General features: G+C 41.2%; 1 protein-coding gene across 2 annotated transcripts in view; it reads left to right on the top strand.

Moving 5' to 3' along the window:
• IFTAP (intraflagellar transport associated protein) overlaps positions 1-15496 on the top strand; it is a 28536-nt gene extending 13040 nt beyond the window's left edge. Inside the window, exons 3-6 of one of the 2 annotated variants that reach the window (XM_086462702.1) lie at positions 620-691; positions 1650-1704; positions 8226-8353; positions 14553-15496. In XM_086462702.1, the coding sequence (XP_086318828.1) occupies positions 620-691; positions 1650-1704; positions 8226-8353; positions 14553-14705 (408 nt within the window). In that variant the 3' untranslated portion in view covers positions 14706-15496. Of the gene's footprint in view, positions 1-619; positions 692-1649; positions 1705-8222; positions 8354-14552 lie in introns of both variants that reach the window. The other variant, XM_086462701.1, reaches the window with a different exon arrangement.
• Positions 15497-20196: the final 4700 nt, after the last annotated feature.

The following is a 20196-nucleotide window of genomic DNA, read 5'->3' as shown; positions in this document are numbered from 1 at the left end:
TTCTGTCCATTGATTGTGTAATAATAACGCCAGGAATCTTTTTGCCATTTTTCTCACGAAGGATATGGTTGCCTCACTGGGACAGACAGTCTTCAGGTCTCTTACTTTAGCCACTTTGAGCTGGCTTTCTGCCCCATAAAGCAATGTGCAACTTCCATTATCCTTTATTTAATGGAACTTCTTAATCCTTGTCTTTGTTGCTATGGAAAAAAAGTTGCAGGCATGGCTGCACAGTTTTGTCACATTAGCAGTTGAAGAAACGAACACAGTAACAGTAGAATGCATCAGAAAAATTTCTAGTGCAGTAGCCGGAGGAGGCTGTAATGCAGTAAGTTGGCCGCTGTAACCTTTAAGCCTGCCCTGAGGGAAGGAAAGAAGGAAAAAACTGCTGCTGAAAACAATGCTTCTGGTCTAAAGGCTGCTTTTCAGGCACCTTGTGATTACTTGCACTGTTGTTCCAATTGATCCAGTCTGGATCTATTTTCAGGAGCATTGCGTTGACTTTTTAAAAACCTGTAAATATGCTGTGAAGGATCTGTATGTGTAAATCAGCAGGAGCTTTGACTGTGATTTTGGTCCTATTTCATACACGTAAGTGTTTCTACCTGTCTGTCTACAGACAGTGGTGGATGAGAGCTGGAAGGCTGGTGGCTCTGATGGGAACGATCTCAGTCCAGCTCAAAGAGTGAAGGTGAGGTTTTCTTTCATTTTCTTCAAAGTAGGGGTTATGAGCTGAACATGACTGATTTTTGCTTTATTCATTTACAAAGTACTTGCACTTTGTCGAGGTGTTTCTTGCCCATCTGTGGGAAAGAAAGATGAGAGCATCGCTGTCCAAAGTTTCTTTCAAATGTTAATAAGTATGTACTTTTAAAATGTAGGTTATGTAAATGTTTGTGAGAATGGTGTCAAATCAGGTTGGAAAAAAATATCTAAGAGCATCTCTAATTCTTTTGTGGAAACACAGAAGACTACTTAGTGCATATAGGGGATCCTCCATGGCAACACTATTTGCATGTAGGCTGGGAGAGGCCTTTCACTGTCACCCTGTGCGTCTACTCAGAGTGCTACCTGAAATAAGAAACTTCTTTTCTCTTGGTATGTTATAGGTAGTTTAGACCGTTTTCAAGTGACATCAGCATGAAAAAGCGCCAGTGCAATGTCCCAGATGAAATACTAAATGTGTAGTAATTCATAGCTTTTTGATTTCCCATTCAGTTCACCATTAGTATCAAACGAGAAGGATCAAGCTCTACTTCGCCTACAGCGTGTACTGTCTCTGTGCCATATGCAGTGAGCTTGCAAAACTGCAGAGTAACTTAGCATGTATTCTTTTTCCTATGAAAATATTTTACTTCTCCATCTTCCCACTAAGTTCCTGAAAAAGTTACTGTACAGCTTGAGCTTCTTTCCCATCACTGCAGTTGATTGGCAGCAATTGGCAGCAATTCTTTGCCTATACATGAAAGCATTTCCTTTGGGTTACACATTTCAAACAAAATTCGTATGGTTTCTTGGAAAAATGCAGGGGAGAATGGAGAAGATGAAGCAGACAATTTAATGCTCTTTTTCTTTGCTCTAGATGGTACTATAAGGAATGGAAATTCATACATTTTAATCTATTTTCCAATTTGGGATTTTTACGGCAGGTGGACAAATACTTAGATTTGGAAGATATAGACACAGATGAAGAGACATGCAGTGGTAGGTTTTCCACCCCTTCATATTCGCTAGCGTTGTCTGTCTTTCGATGCAAGTGTATGGATATTATTTAAAGAACTGTTTCTCCTCTAAAAAAGATGTTCTTCCTCGGTTCTTCTATTGCTAGAAAATTCCCCAAATTGTTCCAATTAGAATACTCATTTCCTCACTCTCTCCAAAACAATAAATTATAAGGAATATTTATTATACTGTGTCCTGGTCAGATGTTTTTTTTTCAAGGTTTTTCAGGATTGCAGAACACTTCTTGTTAGCAACATTCCTACATTTTTCTGCACTCCTATTTTGTATTGAAGTTATTTTGATTACAAAAGTTTCTCCGCCAAGTAATATGGGTGCTAAGAGTTCTATAAAGTGGAAATATTTAATGAAAATGCTGCCCCTGCCTATTAAAATGATTTCATCCTGGGCTTAAAATAGTTGAGACTAATTTTGAATTCACAGTGAACTGCTTTAAGAATTCCAGTTATGAGCATTTTGAGTTGTGTTGAACTGTTCTATACATCTATAATAATTTCAGCTCTCCCACCTCTAGAAAGTAAATAGAAACCTCGTGTCCATAGTTGCTTATCTATCTTAGGTGCTTGTGTGGTCTTTATTACCACCAGAATTGATGACCTTTTAGTGATTAAATCCATTTTCCTCATCTATGCCTGTGAGTGCACAAAGAAACCAGGCCACACAGATTGAGGGATTTGCCTAAGGTCATTGAAGGAAGCTGTTACAGGGCAGGACTCTGGTCCTCGGTTCCTTGGTTGTTGCTATTTGATTAGTCTGTCTAATCCTCTGAAGGTTTGCTTAGTCTTTCCTTTCTGTATGTGCAGAATTCCTGTGAAGTCAGAGGGCTTAAAGACTTGCAGTGGATTATATTTGGAGCTTGGCTGTAACTTAACTCACAATAAGATAATAAACTAACATAAGTCAGGTTTACAGCAAGTATTCTTTCTCCCACCTGGGCGTTTCAGGAAGGAGAGAGTAAGATAGCAGTCCTGTATCAGGTACAGGCACCAAAGATTTCTTTTGAGTGCAGTGTTCATATGTGCCCATTTTTCCCTTCACAGGACATTGTTCTGTGTTTATGTCTTAAATTCTGGTAATATTGATTAAAAAAACCTGGGGCTTACTGGTGGTAGTCTGAACCCACATTTCACTTGTATCATAATGAAATGAGAGCTGTCTGTGTCTGGTTCATGGGAGTACTGTTAGGTAGCTCTAGTTCAAAACAGGCCACAAATTGGATGATGAGAAAGGAGGCCAACACTAAAATACCAAGTGCGGCAGTGAGGAAAGACGAGCTCTGCCAGAGCCTGGGGACAGCTCGCCGTGTTCTGGCCCATGCCAGACTTTGCTTCTGTCCAGGCTTTTCAGTCATTTCTGTGTGTTTGTGTGTGTTGGAGAGTAAACGTTAATTCCATACGTTTAGAAACCCCTAGTAACACAACCTGCCCTTGAACAAGGTGAGAATTACACAAAGGATCATCTGCTTGTACTGTCTGAATAGCACTTTGCTCAAGCCACCTCGGGAAAGCCTTTCAGTTAGTGTTTTTAATGGTGATGATAAAGATATGAAGCATAACAGTATGCCACCACTGCTGTAGATTATCAGGGTGCTAACTACTCGCTTTTTACGTGGTGTTTGATTTGGCTTTCAGTCTCTGCTCTCCTTGGCTCTTCCCAGGAGACAGCGCTCCCTGCCCAGACTGCCTCAGAGCAGCAAGAAGCCCTGTCAACTCTGAAGCAATCAATAGTGCTTGCTGACAACATCAAGCATTTAGATTGCATTATATAACATGGAAACCTAGCATAACCAGAGGCTAATTATTCCTTCTAAACTCTGTAAGGAAAGTGAGCAGCATCCAGTTTATATCTGGGAAACCCACAGCCTGGGTCTTGCCCAGGGCTGCTTCAGTGGAGGGAGTTGTTGAGTCAAGATGAAAGATTTCCCCTTGACTCCTAAGTGCAGAAAATAGGACTTACAGTCTGATAGTTGTCTTACATGTCAAAATCCACTTGATAGGTTTCATAATAAGAGAGGTAAAATCTTACTCTTGTAGAAACCATAGCAACAAAATGCAAATTAAAACATGAAATGGTGTCACTTCTATTATTTGCAATAATAAAGTAATATAAAATAATATCTGTATTGACCACCTTAACAAAGGATTAATTCTGAAGAATTCCAGTGAGTTTGTAAGTGAGGCAAAGTGTGACGGGAATTTGAAAGACATTCTGTTGCTAGCCTTTTTAAATGCTGCCACCTGTATGTCAGATCAAATGATAGATGTAAGCCTTCACAGTGGCAATACAAGCTCGGACACACAGAAAAAGTATCATGACTGGCTAGCAGGATTACGACAGGCTTTTCTCTCTCCTTGTGGTTGGCAACAGCTCAGTTTCTCCATACTTCATTTGGTGGATGTTAAAAGGCAGATCAGTTAGCTGAGTTAGCAACAGTCCATTAATACAATAAATATTCACACTTCGGGGGAAGTGGCTCCAAGCTGACAGTGTGAAAAGCATGAGAGAAAATGGGCGTTAAAACATCCCCTCTAAACCAATGCTTTTTGGGAGATGTCCCGGAAGAATCATCCTAGTGGGGTTTCTTTTCTCAACTTACTTTCCTAACACCAATGGCTTTTAAGGTGTGAGTTAATACAGCTACTTCTTACCAAAAAAAAGCAGCCCATAGGTTTGGCTAGTGTCCAGACTCATTGTAGCTGTCTGCATTAGGCAGCACTGGGCTTTTGAAAGCCTGAAACCAGGGCAGTGCTTTGCATTGTGGGACTTTGGCATAGTAACCCATGGTTGGCAAAGTAAAATCGCTGCCCTAAACCATAGCTTTAATGCATTTTGTGGAGACAGTGCATGTATAGTGGACTGTTTAATCGCTCTTTCTCACTGAATTTAATCTGCAACTGTAAGTAGCTTAGGGCAACAATAGAGATGGTCAGGCTTTCTCAAGGGATGGATGAAGAATGCCTAGTGCCTCTGCTTTGGCAACAGAATTCCTTTCCAGGACTGGTGGCAAATCACTTGCTGCAGAGCCAGAAGGATAGTTAGGTAATAATAGGCAGTGTTTTTATAAAGTACAAAATATATAAAAAGCATGTCTAGAGACCTTGAGCATGCTACTTTTTAAATACAAGAGAAAGTTAAAATAGGACTAATTAAATATACGGGTGAGGCTGCATAGGCAAGGATATCAGAGTCTTGTCCTATCCAGCCTGGAGCCCTGAGGTACTGTAAAATTGTCTTTCAAGGTCCCAGTTCTCTGCCACCCCACTAAGGCTGAGGAGAACCCATGCGACCCAGTTACTTTGAAGCTGAGGCCAAGCATAACTATTTGATTATTTAAATAATTCTTTAGGCAAATTATAGCTGTATCTGTTATTTTCCATAATCCGTGCCATTCCATTTATATTTTGAGCCTATATTTACGTCCAGAAAAATCAGGTTGAGGAAGAGGATTCAGACTTAAATTAATGTGGATCTTTTCAACATGGGGCTCCCCCCAACTGTTGTATCTCTTTCTTTTTTTCTCCTCCAGTCTCTGCAATCCATTTAGCACTGCCTCAAGATGATTTCACACTAGGCAGCTCTTTGGGGCTAACAGCCTGAAGCCTGAGAAACAGAGGAGACAGCAAAATTTAGCTTTTAAGCTTTTTTCATTATCACTGCCTCCCTCCTCAATTCCCCATCAAAAGCATCTTTGTGAAATGTAGTGTCTGAAAGTGGTAAAACCTGTCTTAGTGTATCTGTAGCTGGGCATCATTTGGCTACAGTAAAGCTAAAGATACGGACAAGACTTTGAACTTCTTCACTCTTGAAAGTTCAAATCAGGTTTGTGCCTATAGATTCTTTTTTCTTTTTTTTGATTATTGATGTCAATGGTACACAATGAGTGAAAAACGCCAATTCAGCAGAGTTTGCAGATTTAGCAGCCACTTTCTGTGGGTCTGTCAATTGAGGGAGGAGAGGGACTAAAGAGAAGGGAATGGCTCAGTTGCCAGGTATGCTTGCATTAAAGTGTGCTGGACTAAATCATCGGAGAGGTACATTTCAAAATCTCTTCTCAGATTTTTGATATCGCTGTCTGCTTAGTTATCTCTAGATATGGTGCCCTTGGCAGTATCCAAGGCTTTCCTGTTGCTAATTAATCACCTCCACAGAGAACATAATTAGCAGCTTAATGAGGATCATCATCCACTAGTGCTGTAGCATCAGCCTAAGCCAGCTGTGAGATACTGGCTAGAACTTACAGTAGCGTACAGTTCCTTTGGGAGCTCGCACTGAGGAGGACTGTCAAAACTCCTTAATTTTTCTCTCTGAAGGAGTTTCTTGATTAAACATTATCAGGGAAAGCAGCATTTACCGATTAGACTTTCATACGCTGTCATGCAGCCAGGATGGAGACAAAGCTCGTTTCTGGCATGTCTACTGGCAAACAAAGGTTGATTACCACGTTCTTATGGGGTGATTGAAGGGAATTTGAAACATTGTTTGCATTACTAACGAGCCTTAAAATAGTGGAATTGACATTCTGAGTATGACAAGCACTTCTTGCTAAAAGCAAAAATAAATTTTAAGAGTAGTCTTTCTGAGCCATTGCCAGACTGTTGTGTAACAGCGCTTCCTCCTCATCTTCTCTCCGCAGACTGGTCTGCTGAGAGCGGGGGAAGCTCTTGGTACAGAAATAATCAGTGTTTATGTCAGGAGGTGATACAAACCTCCCGATGTCCAGGCTTTCCTTCCTCAGCGAGGGTATGTATGTAGGGTGCGAGGTTGAAACAATAGGAGAAGGTGTCATCGCCTTGAAGTGAGCGTTCACATCTTCCTTCTGTCCTACAAACAGTTGTGACCCAAGTTATGAAAGGTCGACAAAAGCTGTTGCAGTGCATGTGAAGACGTGGCATATGGGGTTAACGTTTGGACTCGATGATCTTAAAGGTCTTTTCTGACTTAAACGATTCCATGATCCTATATACCTGTGGTCTGCACTGTTCTTTCTAGAAAGCTTTCTCCTATAACGGGTGCAGATGCCATGCTGAGAACAAGTACTGAAAGCACACAGATGACTACAGATAGATATAAGCAACCCAGAGAATAGGGATGAAAACTGGAAACCACTTATATGTGAGTCATGCACCTAAAGACAAAAATCCAGGAATGAGATACCCAGAGGGAACAAATTCAGTTCTTTTTGACAGAGCATTCTGCTTTATGAGCCCAAAGCCCTTCTAGCTTTGAAATAGTACACAACTCCCAGAAGACAACTAAATGAAGAATTCGATCATGGATTTTTTAATCTAGGAAATCATTGTTTTCAAATGCAGATTTACAGGAGAATGATAGTTCTGTAACTCCATTACTGTGGTGAAAGTGTGCAGGTAGAGATAAATAGCAACTTCTTCCTTTTCACCTTGGACCACCTCTTAGTGGTTCCAGTAACTGACATTTAAGCAACCCTTTGAGAATTTATTCTGAGATTTCAAGGGCAAGTCAAGCTACTAAAATGTAGTATAAAGATGTAAGGAAACTTGTGTATGAGCCAGAAAAAATAGTGATTACATAATCCTTTGACTAAATTGCAAGACATATGGTCCCCTTGAGTTCCTTCATAAAGGCATTACTGAGACAAGATGGACACACCTGTGCTGTAGCAGAGCTGAGATTGATTCATGTTAAAAGATATTTCTAAACCTGAGGCGTATCCTTCTGAGCTGCCACAGAAGGCAAACCCACTGTTCCCGTATGAACATTTTGCCTGAGTATGTAAAGGAAAAGTGATTCAGAACGTCTGTGCGTTTGTGAACTGTGGGACAAACCCTGTCCGTGGGGAAAGGGTACATTTTGCTGTGTCCCAGACAGAGGGAGGTCCTCTTAGGTCTCTCTTCTTGGAAAGCTCGGGGAGGAAGAAACATCCATGAGATGCCCTTGTACAAGGCAGTCATCTGGCACTGTAGTGGGGAATATTAGTTCTTCTCCCGGGTACTTTTACTTAATGTTTTTGGAGAGCCATGTTAAGGTGCTTTGCAAGGATTCTTTCTGCCCAGGGTACAGGTGGTGAAACTCTAGCAAAAGAGACTTGAATGAGACTGCCCAGCTAATCGGTGGCAAGACCAAGATTCAGCCTGGTATTTTATGAGTCCTACTGCAGACATCTCTGCTCAGGACCTTCCTTCTTCGTTATGAAAGTGCTGAATCTAATCCCAGGTGTTCTCTGCATTTAGGAGCTTCATCCACATTTTTAATTCAGTGTCCTCAAGGAAGAAGAGCTGTGTATTTTCAGCCAAGTTTGATTTTTCCGTAGTATAATAAATTTTATTATCTAGATTTTAGCTGAGGACTGCATGGATCTGTTTTAATGTTATATATTATGCAACAAGTCCAGCACACTTTGACTAACAAGCTTCTGCCTGTGTCTGAACACTACAGGATTTTACACAAGACTTTGCTAATTTATACATTGAGTGGAAGGCTGAAGGTGACTATTTTTTATTCAGCAGGGTCATTAGTTCTCCCAGGAGAGGTGGAACAGGCAGTGACTTACTGTACACCCTTTTTGGATAAGCCTTCTGCACTGAAGTTCAGAACCTTGTTGGGTCCACAGCTGTTGGACAGCAAAGCCCAAGAGGTATGAGGTCAGACTTACTTATTGAAACATGGGGGGTTTGGGGTGGTGTTCTTTACCTATTGGCTTCTACTGTTATTTCCACAAGAACAGAGGGGTATAGATGGAGTGTGTGGAATTGCTATGAGTTAACAAATCACATTATTAATTTTTAAATTAATAATGAATTCTTAAGGCTTGAGATAAACACTCTAACAGAAAGGTGCTATTTTATCTTGCACACTGCTACTATATAATTCTACATTTTCATAATGTGTACTTTAATACTTCGAACAGTATGTGGGCTTTTTAATATTTAAGTGATGTAACTCACAGAATATTCAAGTGAGCTCTTGCACTTCCTGATCTTTTAACAAATCATTACTTATGTAGAATGATGGACCATTTAATGTTCCAGTGATCTCGTGATCTTACACCATCCTGCAGTTCTCATTGGGCTGAATATAGGAATCATCTTCTGCAATGAGGAGGTGGTGAATGGTCCCTTTAACGTGGCAGTTAAAAGAAAAAAAGACTTTAGAATATATTGTGATCAGAATTGGGATTTGTCCTCTCAGGAATGAGTAGTAGTGAGATGCTGCTGTGGATCTGCATTGTCTAGGTCTAGTGCGGAGAGGTTTGCGTTATGGAGCCCGAGTCTTTTCATCAGATACAATCAATACAAGCATTAATTTGGAATTGCCATTTTCCCTCAGAATTTCACTTATTTTCAAACAGAAGTGTGGGTTGCTGACAGGCTTACTTTAAGTCATTAGTTCCTATTGCAATAGTCAGCGTGAGCATTAACTTTTGGGAATGTTTCTATTGCGGAGAATTCTTCACCACTCTTTTCCCCTGCCTGATCACTGTAATAGAAGCTGAAGTTAGCTTCCAGCTAAAATGGGCCAGTTTTGATAGTTTCATATGCTTATGGGTGTCCCGTGAGGCCTAAATCACGTTTATAAATGACGCGTGACCAATGAAGGGCTGATGCTATAACAGTGCATATGGTGCCTCCTTTCCTGAGCTCAGTTGTGTTTAGTTCTTTGCAATAAACTCTTTACTGTAAGGAACAAGTCTGCTTTGGGAAAAAGTAAATGTTCTAAAATGACCTTTCAAGCTTTAATACCCACCATTCTGTGAATAAAAATACTTACTCTTTTCCCTAAGGATTGGCATAATTCAAGGCTTTTGCCTTGAGAAATATCCATCGTCACACAAAAACCCCCTAGAATGAGGTTTTATAGTTTTCTCATTTGATAACTTCTGTATAAAACCAAAGAAGAAGGAGGGTTGCAGCAACCTGCAGTGTTCATAAAGGATTGCATATGACTCTTTAAACTAGGATTCATGAAAAATAGATGAAGATCCCACCGCATGCAAAATTCATTTCCATTTGAGGAAAAGTTTGGTTATGAAAGAGAATCTTGAGTATTATTACATTGGTTAAGGGTTGCTGCATTTTTCAAGAAGAAAGACTGACGATTTTCACAACCGTCTGGTTGGTGCCAGGCTACTCAAAATGAATGCAGTCTCTCCCCTAAATTATACACATATTTGTGCCTTCATTTAGATAATAGAACTGTGGCCTGATTTTTAGAAATGTCAAGACTGAACAGGTTCATTTTAAAATCCCTCAGTGCTTCAAATTGTCATTGTCTTGAAAATTAAGTCTTGCATTGCTTATGGCAGGACTAGTTTAGAAAGAGAAAAAGGTTTTCCCCGGAGACATCCCTGCTTTGCAATGAGACTGTTCTTTGTCAATCAAAACAAATCTGTTAGGGAAAGGCAACAGAATGTGGCTGCCTAGTCGGCTGGAAATGGAAAATCATTCCCTGTGAAAATTAAGCAAGCTTCATGGTGCAATGTAGGATGTCATATATCTATGCTATGGACAGATTTGTGAAGGACTTCGGGGGAAGGTTGCATCTCTGAATGTACTGCTAGGGAATGTTTAAAAGAAGAACCTCTGCTAAGGCCCGGGGTATAACTTGGCTAGTTGTTAAAGAACAACTTGTCTGCCTGAAAGTGTTTTTCTATTCAAAAGCTGTTGGGAAGAGGCTTAGCGAATGACCCAGCCAATGATTTGTGTCGTCCACCAATGTTGCTTCATCTTTCTTCCCTGGTTTTAGACACAATGTATTCCTGGGTTTCGATATTGACAGTGCAGCATACATGACCTCCCACAGGCTGCTGCAAATCGAAACAGCATTCGCTCCACGGTTGAAGTACGTTATCATAGAACATTTACCTTCCCTACCCAGATATTTATTCTCTACTTCATTCCTACTTAATACTTTCTTTCGTAAAAGACATCATAGTTTTTTAATTGACAGTATGTCTTAATGCCTGCTTCCTAGGGTTTTTATTTGTTCTTATTTCCCCCTGCATACACGAGTGCAGCTGAATGCGTGTTTTCCATCCACACTGTTAACGTGCATTCAAAGTGGGGTTCATCTCACCTAACTGCAGCTTTAAATTTGGTCTAATTTAGTGCTTCTGTCATCAAGAGGGGGAGATTAGCACCTCCAGAGAGTGGTTCATCCCACTTACTGTAGGCATTTGTCCTAAGAGGTAATCTGTCTCCCCTCACAGGCCGACTCTCAGGCTGGGTCTTTTTTGGCTAAGTGAATACCTTACTTTAGAAGCCTAATTTTTATATGGCTGGGATTAGGAAAGATGAATTCTACCCTTCTCTTCTCCTCTGCTTGCCTTCACTTTGAGTATTCAAAAAAAGTATTTACCGTGCCTATCACGTTATCCTTGTGGAATGGCAGCATCTGTCACCTAAAATACAGCTTCCACTGAGATCCTTTGGGTTAAGGTTTTACTGAGGGGCCTCAGCGGAGGTTTCTTTCTGCTAAGTGCTCTGCATAATGCAACAAGAACCAGGAAGACCTTAAAGAAAGGATTGACTAAGGGAAAGGAGGTAGAAGAGTTACATCTTCTCTGAGGCCAGGAAAGACACAGAGATTGAGTGACTTGTCCAGAATGATGAAGCAGAAATGGAAAACTGGCCAAGAGTTATTGACTCCCAATCCAGTGCCCCAGGCTCAAGAGAAGTTTTTTTTTTTCTTTTTTTCCAAGTACCTCAGTACTCAGTATTATGTTCCTGTTAGATAATAGCACACATGCCTCCCCCCCTTTTTCACTCACTGAGCTAGCAGGGTTCTCTTGAGTATACAGTGAAGTCATTGGTGAATGTATGTGCATGCTTTACATCCTTTGAACAAGTGAATCGTAGAGTGCCATAATTACACAGAAATAAAGGGTTTAGAAGGACGGAGAGGAGTGGTTCAGTTAACTGTAACTCCACACAGATTAACAAAAAGAACTGAGTTGCCAATTATTAATACACTTTTGAAAGTCTCAACTTTAAGATATTTTATTTATAACATAACTTTGTAAAACAGCCTGTAGCAAAATGCTTCAGTTATTAATATGAATATTACATTCTTTCCCCCTTTAATTTGGACATGCAGGAACTGTAAAGGAAAATGATTTTTTCTTCAGAGAGTAAATCACAGGAGCACTCTTAAGCAAACTGGTAGTTTTCTAATAGAGCATAATTCTATTCCCAGAGAGCTCTCAGAAAGATTTCAATTGGATGTTGAATTAGACACCTGAATTTCACATATTTCTCTCAGCTTCTTAGGCAAAAATAACAAGATAATAACTTGATCAGCTCAGAGGATTCAGTGTTCTATTGCAAAATAACTTCCTTTTGAAATAGATCAAAATTGCAGTTTTGCAGTATGAAAATTTTAGATTGCTTGTCTGTGTGGAAGGGTGAAGTGAACGGCTTCTTGGGAGAAGAAACAAAAAAAGAATCCCTAGTGCTTCAAGTACTCATCTGAGAGATGAAGCCCGCTGATAAATATGCAATGTGAACAAACTTTTTAAATGTGCATGAGTGGGTAACGGAAAAATCGTTGATGGTGAAGTTGAGTGTGTTCTACTTTGGCATCTCATTTCAGTTAGTGTTTTGAGGTCGAGTGTTTTAGACAAAAGTTTCCCCAGTATTTCTCTGCATCTGCATCAAATGGTCCTGAGATGGCACGAAGGTCAACACAAGGACATGGTGAATGTATGTAAACTTTCCATAATGGTGTTGGCAGAGGAGGAACAGATTTGGTTTCGTAGCATCCCTGTGAAGGGTCACTGTAATTTAACCTCTTCTCAGCTTTGTTACCTATAGATGTTGTAACACATATCGTTACAACCAAACTAACTGATAAGTATTTGCACCTTACATAGTGTGTTAGAAGAAAGACAGGTAATAATGAAGCCCAGGTGCTGGTACCAGTTGTTACCCAATTGCTGGTATCCTTGCTGGCATGGGATTTTAGGAGGCTTTGCCTGTGGAAAAGATGAATGGCCTTAATGACCTTAGCCTTAATGGGAAGGAGAGCTTGTGTGCAGGCTTTGTCTCATGTAAACATTTCCTGAATGTGCTATTTATAAAAGTTGATGATGGCTTACCCAGGATAGTCTGTGGCCGCAAATGAGCTAATCTTTGCATGCAGAATGAAAACTATTTTCTGGACCAGCTCTATCTACGAAGTTTGTTTTTCTCATTTGTAAATGCCTGTGGTCTGCAGGTCCGCATCTGGGGTGATTTATATGCTGCAGCATAGAATCACAGAATCACAAACTGGTTTGAGTTGGAAGGGACCTCAAAGATCACCCAGTTTCACCCCCCTGCCATGGGCAGGGACACCTTCCACTAGACCAGGTTGCTTCAAGCCTCATCCAGCCTGGCCTTGAACACTGCCAGGGAGGGGGCAGCCACAGCCTCTCTGGGCAGCCTGTGCCAGTGTCTCACCACCCTCACAAGGAAGAATTTCTTCCTAATATCTCATCTAAATCTCCCCCCACTGGCATCTGTTGAAGCCCATGTAAGCCATGTCCCTAGAACATTAAGCAATACAGGTGATTAATAAAATTATAGAAAACCAGAAAAAATATTTCCTGATCAATCAGGCAATATTGCAATTTATTGATAAAGGATGTAGATACTTGGTGCCATGTCTGTCAGGTGCCGGGCCACTGGAGAGGAATCCAGCTACCACTTGTCTGACTTACTAGATGGCATTAACTGTGTCACTGCAGCTTCTTACCAAATTTACCAGCAATTGTGTGGGATACTGTGCCTTTCAAACTGAGCAGTGGCCAAAAGGTGCTAAGTGTTCTCCCTCCCATTTGTAAGTAAGTGCATTCGTAACTTCAAATATGTCAGTAGTCATGGGCTTCATGGAGGAGTCATCAGAAGTTTGAGAAAATAAGCCATGCATTTAAATGTTTTGCTGATTTGCTACTGAGGTATGTAAGTCTTTGAATCATGGAGCCCTTGTGAAGATGTGCTATCTGTTATGGTTGAAATTTCTGGATGTTTTGTATTAACTTCTCAAAGGATAGGGAGCATTCCTGTACGGTTTGGGCAGCGAGGATGTGTCTCCTGTGTAGCTCTGGAATGAATTTTATGTAGCTGCTTACCATAAACCTTTTGTGTCATGGCCCCCTGCAGCTTCTTAGCATGCAGCCTCCTGTAGTTATTTGCTTTCATTATTTTATTTTATAGGCAGAGCGTTTATTCTAAGGTATTTCAATGGGAAGCAATACGGAAATGCTACATGATGTCAACAAAGCAGATATTGGCAAATGCAGTAAGACTCTATGTTCATCATGCAAGGAATCCAAACCAGCCAATTCCGTATCTCTGAGATGGTGAAATTGTTGGATGCTGAAAATTGATTAGGTGTCATTTTGCTCATTCCAGGCTGGGAAGCATGTTACATTAGTATCGGATGCGTGTACTCTGATGCTTTGTGTAATACTAGCCCAAATTTTAAGGATATGGAGTCTGTCTCTGAAATTTAACACAGCTGTACATAACTTGTCCATATCCCCACAGTCCTGCTGCTACAAGTGGCAGGAATGTAATAGATGTGTGCAAGGGAGGTTTTCAGATTCCTTGCCTTGAGCAAAATTAGCTAATGATACTCATTCAGATACAGTACAGTACAAATGGGGCATATTAAATGGCTTAAAGTAGGTCAAATTGAATAATTGAATTTGTTCTTTTACTTAAAAAGAGCTTAATCAGCTGAGAGTGCTAGAGTCAGAAAAAATAGTTTAATTAAATATTAATTAGAAGTTTATATTTTGAGCTCCCTTATCATCACTTGCAGCAATATTATTTATCTGTTTTTCCTCATTACAGCTACTAGGGGATGATGTTCAACCGTTCTCAATTGATGACGAATTTGATTACGACAGTGTGGAACTGACCCCTAAGTTCTCCGAAGCTGAGCTGAAGGGCATTTTAGAACTGTCTGAAGAGAAGAAAATGGGGACAGATGTCAAGTCAGCATGAGCTGAAGACTGAGTCAAAGGCCGTCTGTGCACTGCTGTTAAAATAACACTTTTAGAGGGTAGACCTAGCTCTCCGTTGTACCCTTATTAAGCATTTTTATCCATGTGGCCAGTAAATGACATCCTCAATTTTGGCTGTTCTACCAAGGTGCCTTGGAGCCCGAGGTTGCCTTTCGCTGTACCTCCTCCTAGTCCTAATGAAAACACCGAACAGGAAGATGATGCTCACCCAGATTGCTTGTGTAGCAGCCCTTGAGCCAGGGAGGAAGTATTCCCCACGTTTTCATATGCCTATACGCTGATCTGCTTAGGCATTCGGGTTCGCTGAGGAGGTCTGTATTTGGCCCTAGGCCCAACGGGATTTTTGTATAGATCGGTGACCTTTAATATTTTTAGGCCCCAGTGCTCAGCTGCTTTGTTGCTTTCCAGGTGGTACAAGGGGCTGGAAGGGTGCCTCGAATGACAGCCATAAATGCCCTTTTGTAGAAAAAACCCTTGAGTGGGCTGAATCCTGTGTTGGCTCAGGCGAGGTGTGCCGGAGCAGTTACTCCATAGGACCAAAACAAGCTGGTGGAATGCAGAACATGGTTACTCTTGCTTACACTTGGTACTGACGTAGTTCCTGATGAGTGCAAAGCTACTCCTAAAGCTGCCTCTCACCTAGTTCTTTCAGTAACGCAAGTAAGAGCTTTTTGTAGCTTACAAATCAGTCTATAAACCGTTTCCCTATCATCATAAGACTTAAGTATACAGAGCTGTGTGAGTGAATAAACCTGGGAATATTGGGCTTTTTCTCTGTCTCTTGAGTTACTTCAGTTTTGCAGAGAAATAAATATTCTTGTTTCCAATAAACTTTTTGAGTTGATCAAAATTGACGTGGTGCAACTCCTAACAATTAAAACATGAACTGCTATAAAAAACCACAGAGGAAAAAATAGTGATGTCACCCATTAAAGGAACTGGCACTGAAAGGCGGTCAGATTTTACAGTTTTTTACAGGAGATGATTCCAAATACCAGCTTATGGCTTATGCTCAGCATCACTGACATACAGCACACTCTGGAGTTGAGTGAAGGGCAGGTAGTAGGGGTGGGAGAGAAGAGCGTGCATCTCTGACACCAGGTACGGTATGTACTCTCGCTACAAGGTGCTCAGGATTCATTTTTTTCAGCTTACTGTAGAGCTTGGTTGAACATCACGAACTGAATCATGGTGTTGGTCATTTTCTGGTATAACTGCATTAGCTGAAGTTTATTGAACCACGCTTTGTCCTTGGCCTCCCTCCATTATTTCTGAAGTGAGTGATTAACACGATGGCTATGGGAAGAGTGCCTGAGCGGACAGGCTAGAGACCAAGGCACAGGTTGTTTAAAGGCTCTGGATGAAATCCCTGTGGCCGGTTGGCTTCTCCATGGTCAGCAATTTATAAAAGCAAAGAAGAGTGCTTTGGTGCTCCAGAGGAAATGTTCTGGATCAGTAATTTTGTAGACCATAATCACACACCACTGAAATCTTGAATAACATTTGTTTTGAGGAATGGTGTTTACCTTCGTTAGGGGGATATAATTTGAGAGTGATGTTAACAAAAAGCAGAAAAGAAAGTGGTCTCAGAGAAGATGTTTAAGGAGAGTGATCGAAAACTACAGGTATGTTGTATAGATAAACTGGTCTGTATTGGACCTTGCTGGTAGAAGGTAATGAGAATTTATTGTTAATATCTACACTCAGAAGGGTGCCTGTGCTGTAGGTTAAAATGGGTTTTGGTGCAGTTGGCTGTATAGCAGATTCTGCTGCTGTTTGGGAAACATCTTCTTTTTTGGATTTTGTTTTAAATGTGAATTCATTTGAATTCAAAATTCAATGAAGTGTTTGGTTAAACCCAAGATATTTTGAATTAAGTGCTTCAGATCCAACTGAAATTTTCCAGTGAAACATTCCGCTAAAAATTCCTGAACAGATCTAATGATTAATTCATCTTCTTCTGGAAGACACAGATAATGTGTATAAATGGAGGAATAAGTAGTAGGTTCTGGAAGAGCTCCATGAGCAAATTTGGGAGGAAGAAATTGAGAACAGCTGTAGAAAGATAGCAAGGTCAGCCTTTAAAAGCCTCAGCAGAAAAATAAGGGAGACAATCTTCTTAATGTATGCATGTACAGCAAAGATTGTGTAAGGAACCTTCAGTCTGAGAGACCTGTGTATGGAGCTGGCTATCCTGCAGACAAAGCCTCAACCAGAAATAAAGGTGAACTGTTGTGGAGTCACGGAATGACGAATTCAACACTTTTTTGGTGTGGGTTTTTTTTTTTAGAAAGGTGTGAGGCTGACAAACTATAGATCAGTCCTGTTGGAATCCTACTGCCAAGAAAACTTGTCCTCTGTTTCATAACGATCTTCAGGCAAAATCAGCCTGGAAATCTCTTAAGTGCATTTTCTGTTCATTTTATTACCAGTTTTTCCCTGTACATCAGGGATACATCCAGCCATTCCGTTCCTTCTCTCCAATTTTCTTACTGAATGTTCGGAGTACCTGTTATGCTCCGTAAGTGTCATTCAGTAGAGTCGTTATATGGCTCCATCTGATATAAAGAAGCACTTTGCTGCAGAATACCCAACAAAATTGGAACTCTTTAGAGACATCCACCTTACACAGAGAAACGAGGATAATTCACATACATTTACACCACTCATGAGTTAGATTTTTGCTCTTTGTTAACAGAGATGAATATCATAGATTAGGTGATTAGGTAATGCAGGCTACATTTTCTGAACATGACATTTTATTGGCCTGCCCCTGGTTGTTTTTGGCTTGTACCTTTCATTTGATTATCTTTCACAGAGGCGGCATATTTTCCTCTTCTCCATTGCCAGGTTGTCATTTTTAAGAGCATATTTTATGTGCATGTTAAATTTTATACATGTAAATGGAGTTAGTTACCTGGAATTGCTGCAGTGTTTGTGAGGTGGTTTGGAGTCTGAATAATATATATCTTTTCCTCTTGTATCTTGTATTCTTTTTATTATTTAATGTTTTCAGCAGGGGGTGATGAGGGACATTCTCCTTTTCTATTTATGGTCTTTTCTAAATATTTTTCCTGTTTTCTGAGAGAATTAAGGGCCAAACTCACACATGGAACAGGAAACTTAGAGTGCTACTTGGAATCGACTCAGGGGCCACTACAGAAGGGAATACGAGCTTCTCCCCACCACGCTGATGAGGGTTTTGAACTGCAAATCTCTGATGCTGGGTGAATCCCTTGGAAGCAAAGGCTGTGAGATGCATCTCTAATCCCTGTGTGGTTGTGGCTTCATTGATGTCTGAAGTGCAACAGAGCTACGCACCTGTATCAGTCGGCGAGCTTGCTGCTATTGAACTCACGGTGTCTTGAGTGTTACCAGGAGGTTACTGACTGTTTTTTGCCACAGTCTTGGTGGATCCTGAGTTCTGGGGAGGAACTCCTTGAATTTTATGGAAGTGTTCTAGTCCTTCACTGGGGAAGGAATCTGAAGAGTTGTGTCCTTGGCTGGCTGTGGTGCATGCATGGGTATTGTTAATGCTCAGTTACTCCTTGTGGGTGTAAAAAGGAGGAGTAATAATTTGCTGAGATAATGGTTGTGAAAGAACAAGATAAAAATTGAAGAAATGAAAAGAGATGCAGACAAATCTGACTCAGACATTGTTACGGTTCTAAATATATTTCTATTAATGCATAAAGGTATCATTATATACCTTGTATACACACAGTGCCACTGAAAGAAGGTAATTTTAGTGTGGAGAGTACTTGCCAGATAATTCAGAACCTTTTGAAGAAGATGGCATGGAAACAAATCCCTGCTGTTACGGAAAAGACCCTTTGATCCTCTGGCCTTGATTTTCTGCTGCTATAAACTGGCAGAAGTCCACTGAGGACATTTGTATTCATACAGAGCAGACAGGACCCTGGTATTTACAGCTTTAGCTGAAAGAATATGTAGCCAAATCTACTCCTGATTTCACTTTACTGAATATACAGCTATGGATATGACCCATTATCATTATGGGCAAATATTTAAAGGCAGAGCCAATGCAAATGAAGTGTAAAAACCCTATCTTTAACAGTTCGGTTCCTAGCTTTACACAGGTCGTTTTGGAGTTTCTATAGTGGTGTGCGCTTAGAATGTTGCTTTTTCCTTTAACAAAAATATCACATAGGTGTTCAAGTCCTGTTCAACTCATGACACTTGGTCACGTACATGACTACTAAAGATTCCTCCCTCCTTTAAAGTTTTGTTTTTCCCTCTGCATTTTGGCAAGGATTGGAAGTGGACTTTGCTTTATCTTGGAAGTGTTTTAAAGATCTGGCATCCTTTGTAAAAGCATACACTTTCTTATAAAGGTGGACTCCCCCAGTCAGTGATGCAACACTAAATGCAGAAATGAAAATAGGACCGAATTCTTAGTTATTCAGCAACTTTGTGTACGTCATGGTGTGGCTAAACAGCCGCTTGGTGTCACAAAGTGTCTGCTTGGATAGCAGACTGGTTTGTATCCTGTTGTCACACAGAATCACAGACTCACGGCATGGTCGGGGTTGGAAGCGACCTCTGGACACCATCTAGTCCAACCCCCCGCTAAAGCAGGTTCACCCGGAGCAGGTCACACAGAACTGCGTCCAGGTGGGCTTTGAATATCTCCAGGGAATGAGACTCCACAACCTCTCTGGGCAGCCTGTTCCAGTGCTCTGTCACCCTGAATGAAAAGAAGTTTTTCCTCATGTTGAGGCAGGACTTCCTGTGCCCCAGTTTGTGCCCATTGCCCCTTGTCCTGGCACTGGGCACCACTGAAAAGAGCCTGGCCCCATCCTCTTGACACCCACCCTTTTTTATAAGTGTTGATAACTGCTGGCTGCACTCTTCTTAACGCACCCCAGGACACCAGTGGCCTTCCTGGCCACAGGGGCATGTTGCTGGCTCATGGGTAACTTTCTGTCCACCAGACTCCCAGGTCCTTCTCTGCAGAGCTGCTCTCCAGCAGGTCGACCCCCAGCCTGTACTGGTACATGAGGTTATTCCTCCCCAGGTGCAGCACTCTACACTAGCCCTTGTTGAACCTCATGAGGTTCCTTTCCACCCAGCTCTCCAGCCTGTCCAGGTCTTGCTGAATGGCAGCACAGCCTTCTGGCGTGTCAGCCACTCCTCCCAGCTTGGTATCGTCAGCAGACTTGCTGAGGGTGCACTCTGTCTCTTCATGGAGGTTGTTGATGAGTATGTTGAACATGACTGGACCCAGTACTGACCCCTGGGGAGCACCGCTAGTCACAGGCCTCCAACTAGACTCAGCACCACTGATAACAACGCTCTGAGCTCTGTCCTTCAACCAGTTCTCAACCCACCTCACTGTCCACTCTACCTTCAGTTTTACTCAGGAGTGTGAGTGGTAGCTTGGTGTCCTGCCTGGGTACAGATTCTTACAGCCCTGCGAAGAGACTGCGAGACACTTCAGTTATGCCGAC

The sequence above is a fragment of the Leptosomus discolor genome, chromosome 3 (genome assembly GCF_034619465.1).
Source record: "Leptosomus discolor isolate bLepDis1 chromosome 3, bLepDis1.hap2, whole genome shotgun sequence".
In the NCBI taxonomy this organism is placed as follows: Eukaryota; Metazoa; Chordata; class Aves; order Leptosomiformes; family Leptosomidae; genus Leptosomus; species Leptosomus discolor.
This window is presented reverse-complemented; position numbering and strand designations above follow the sequence as displayed.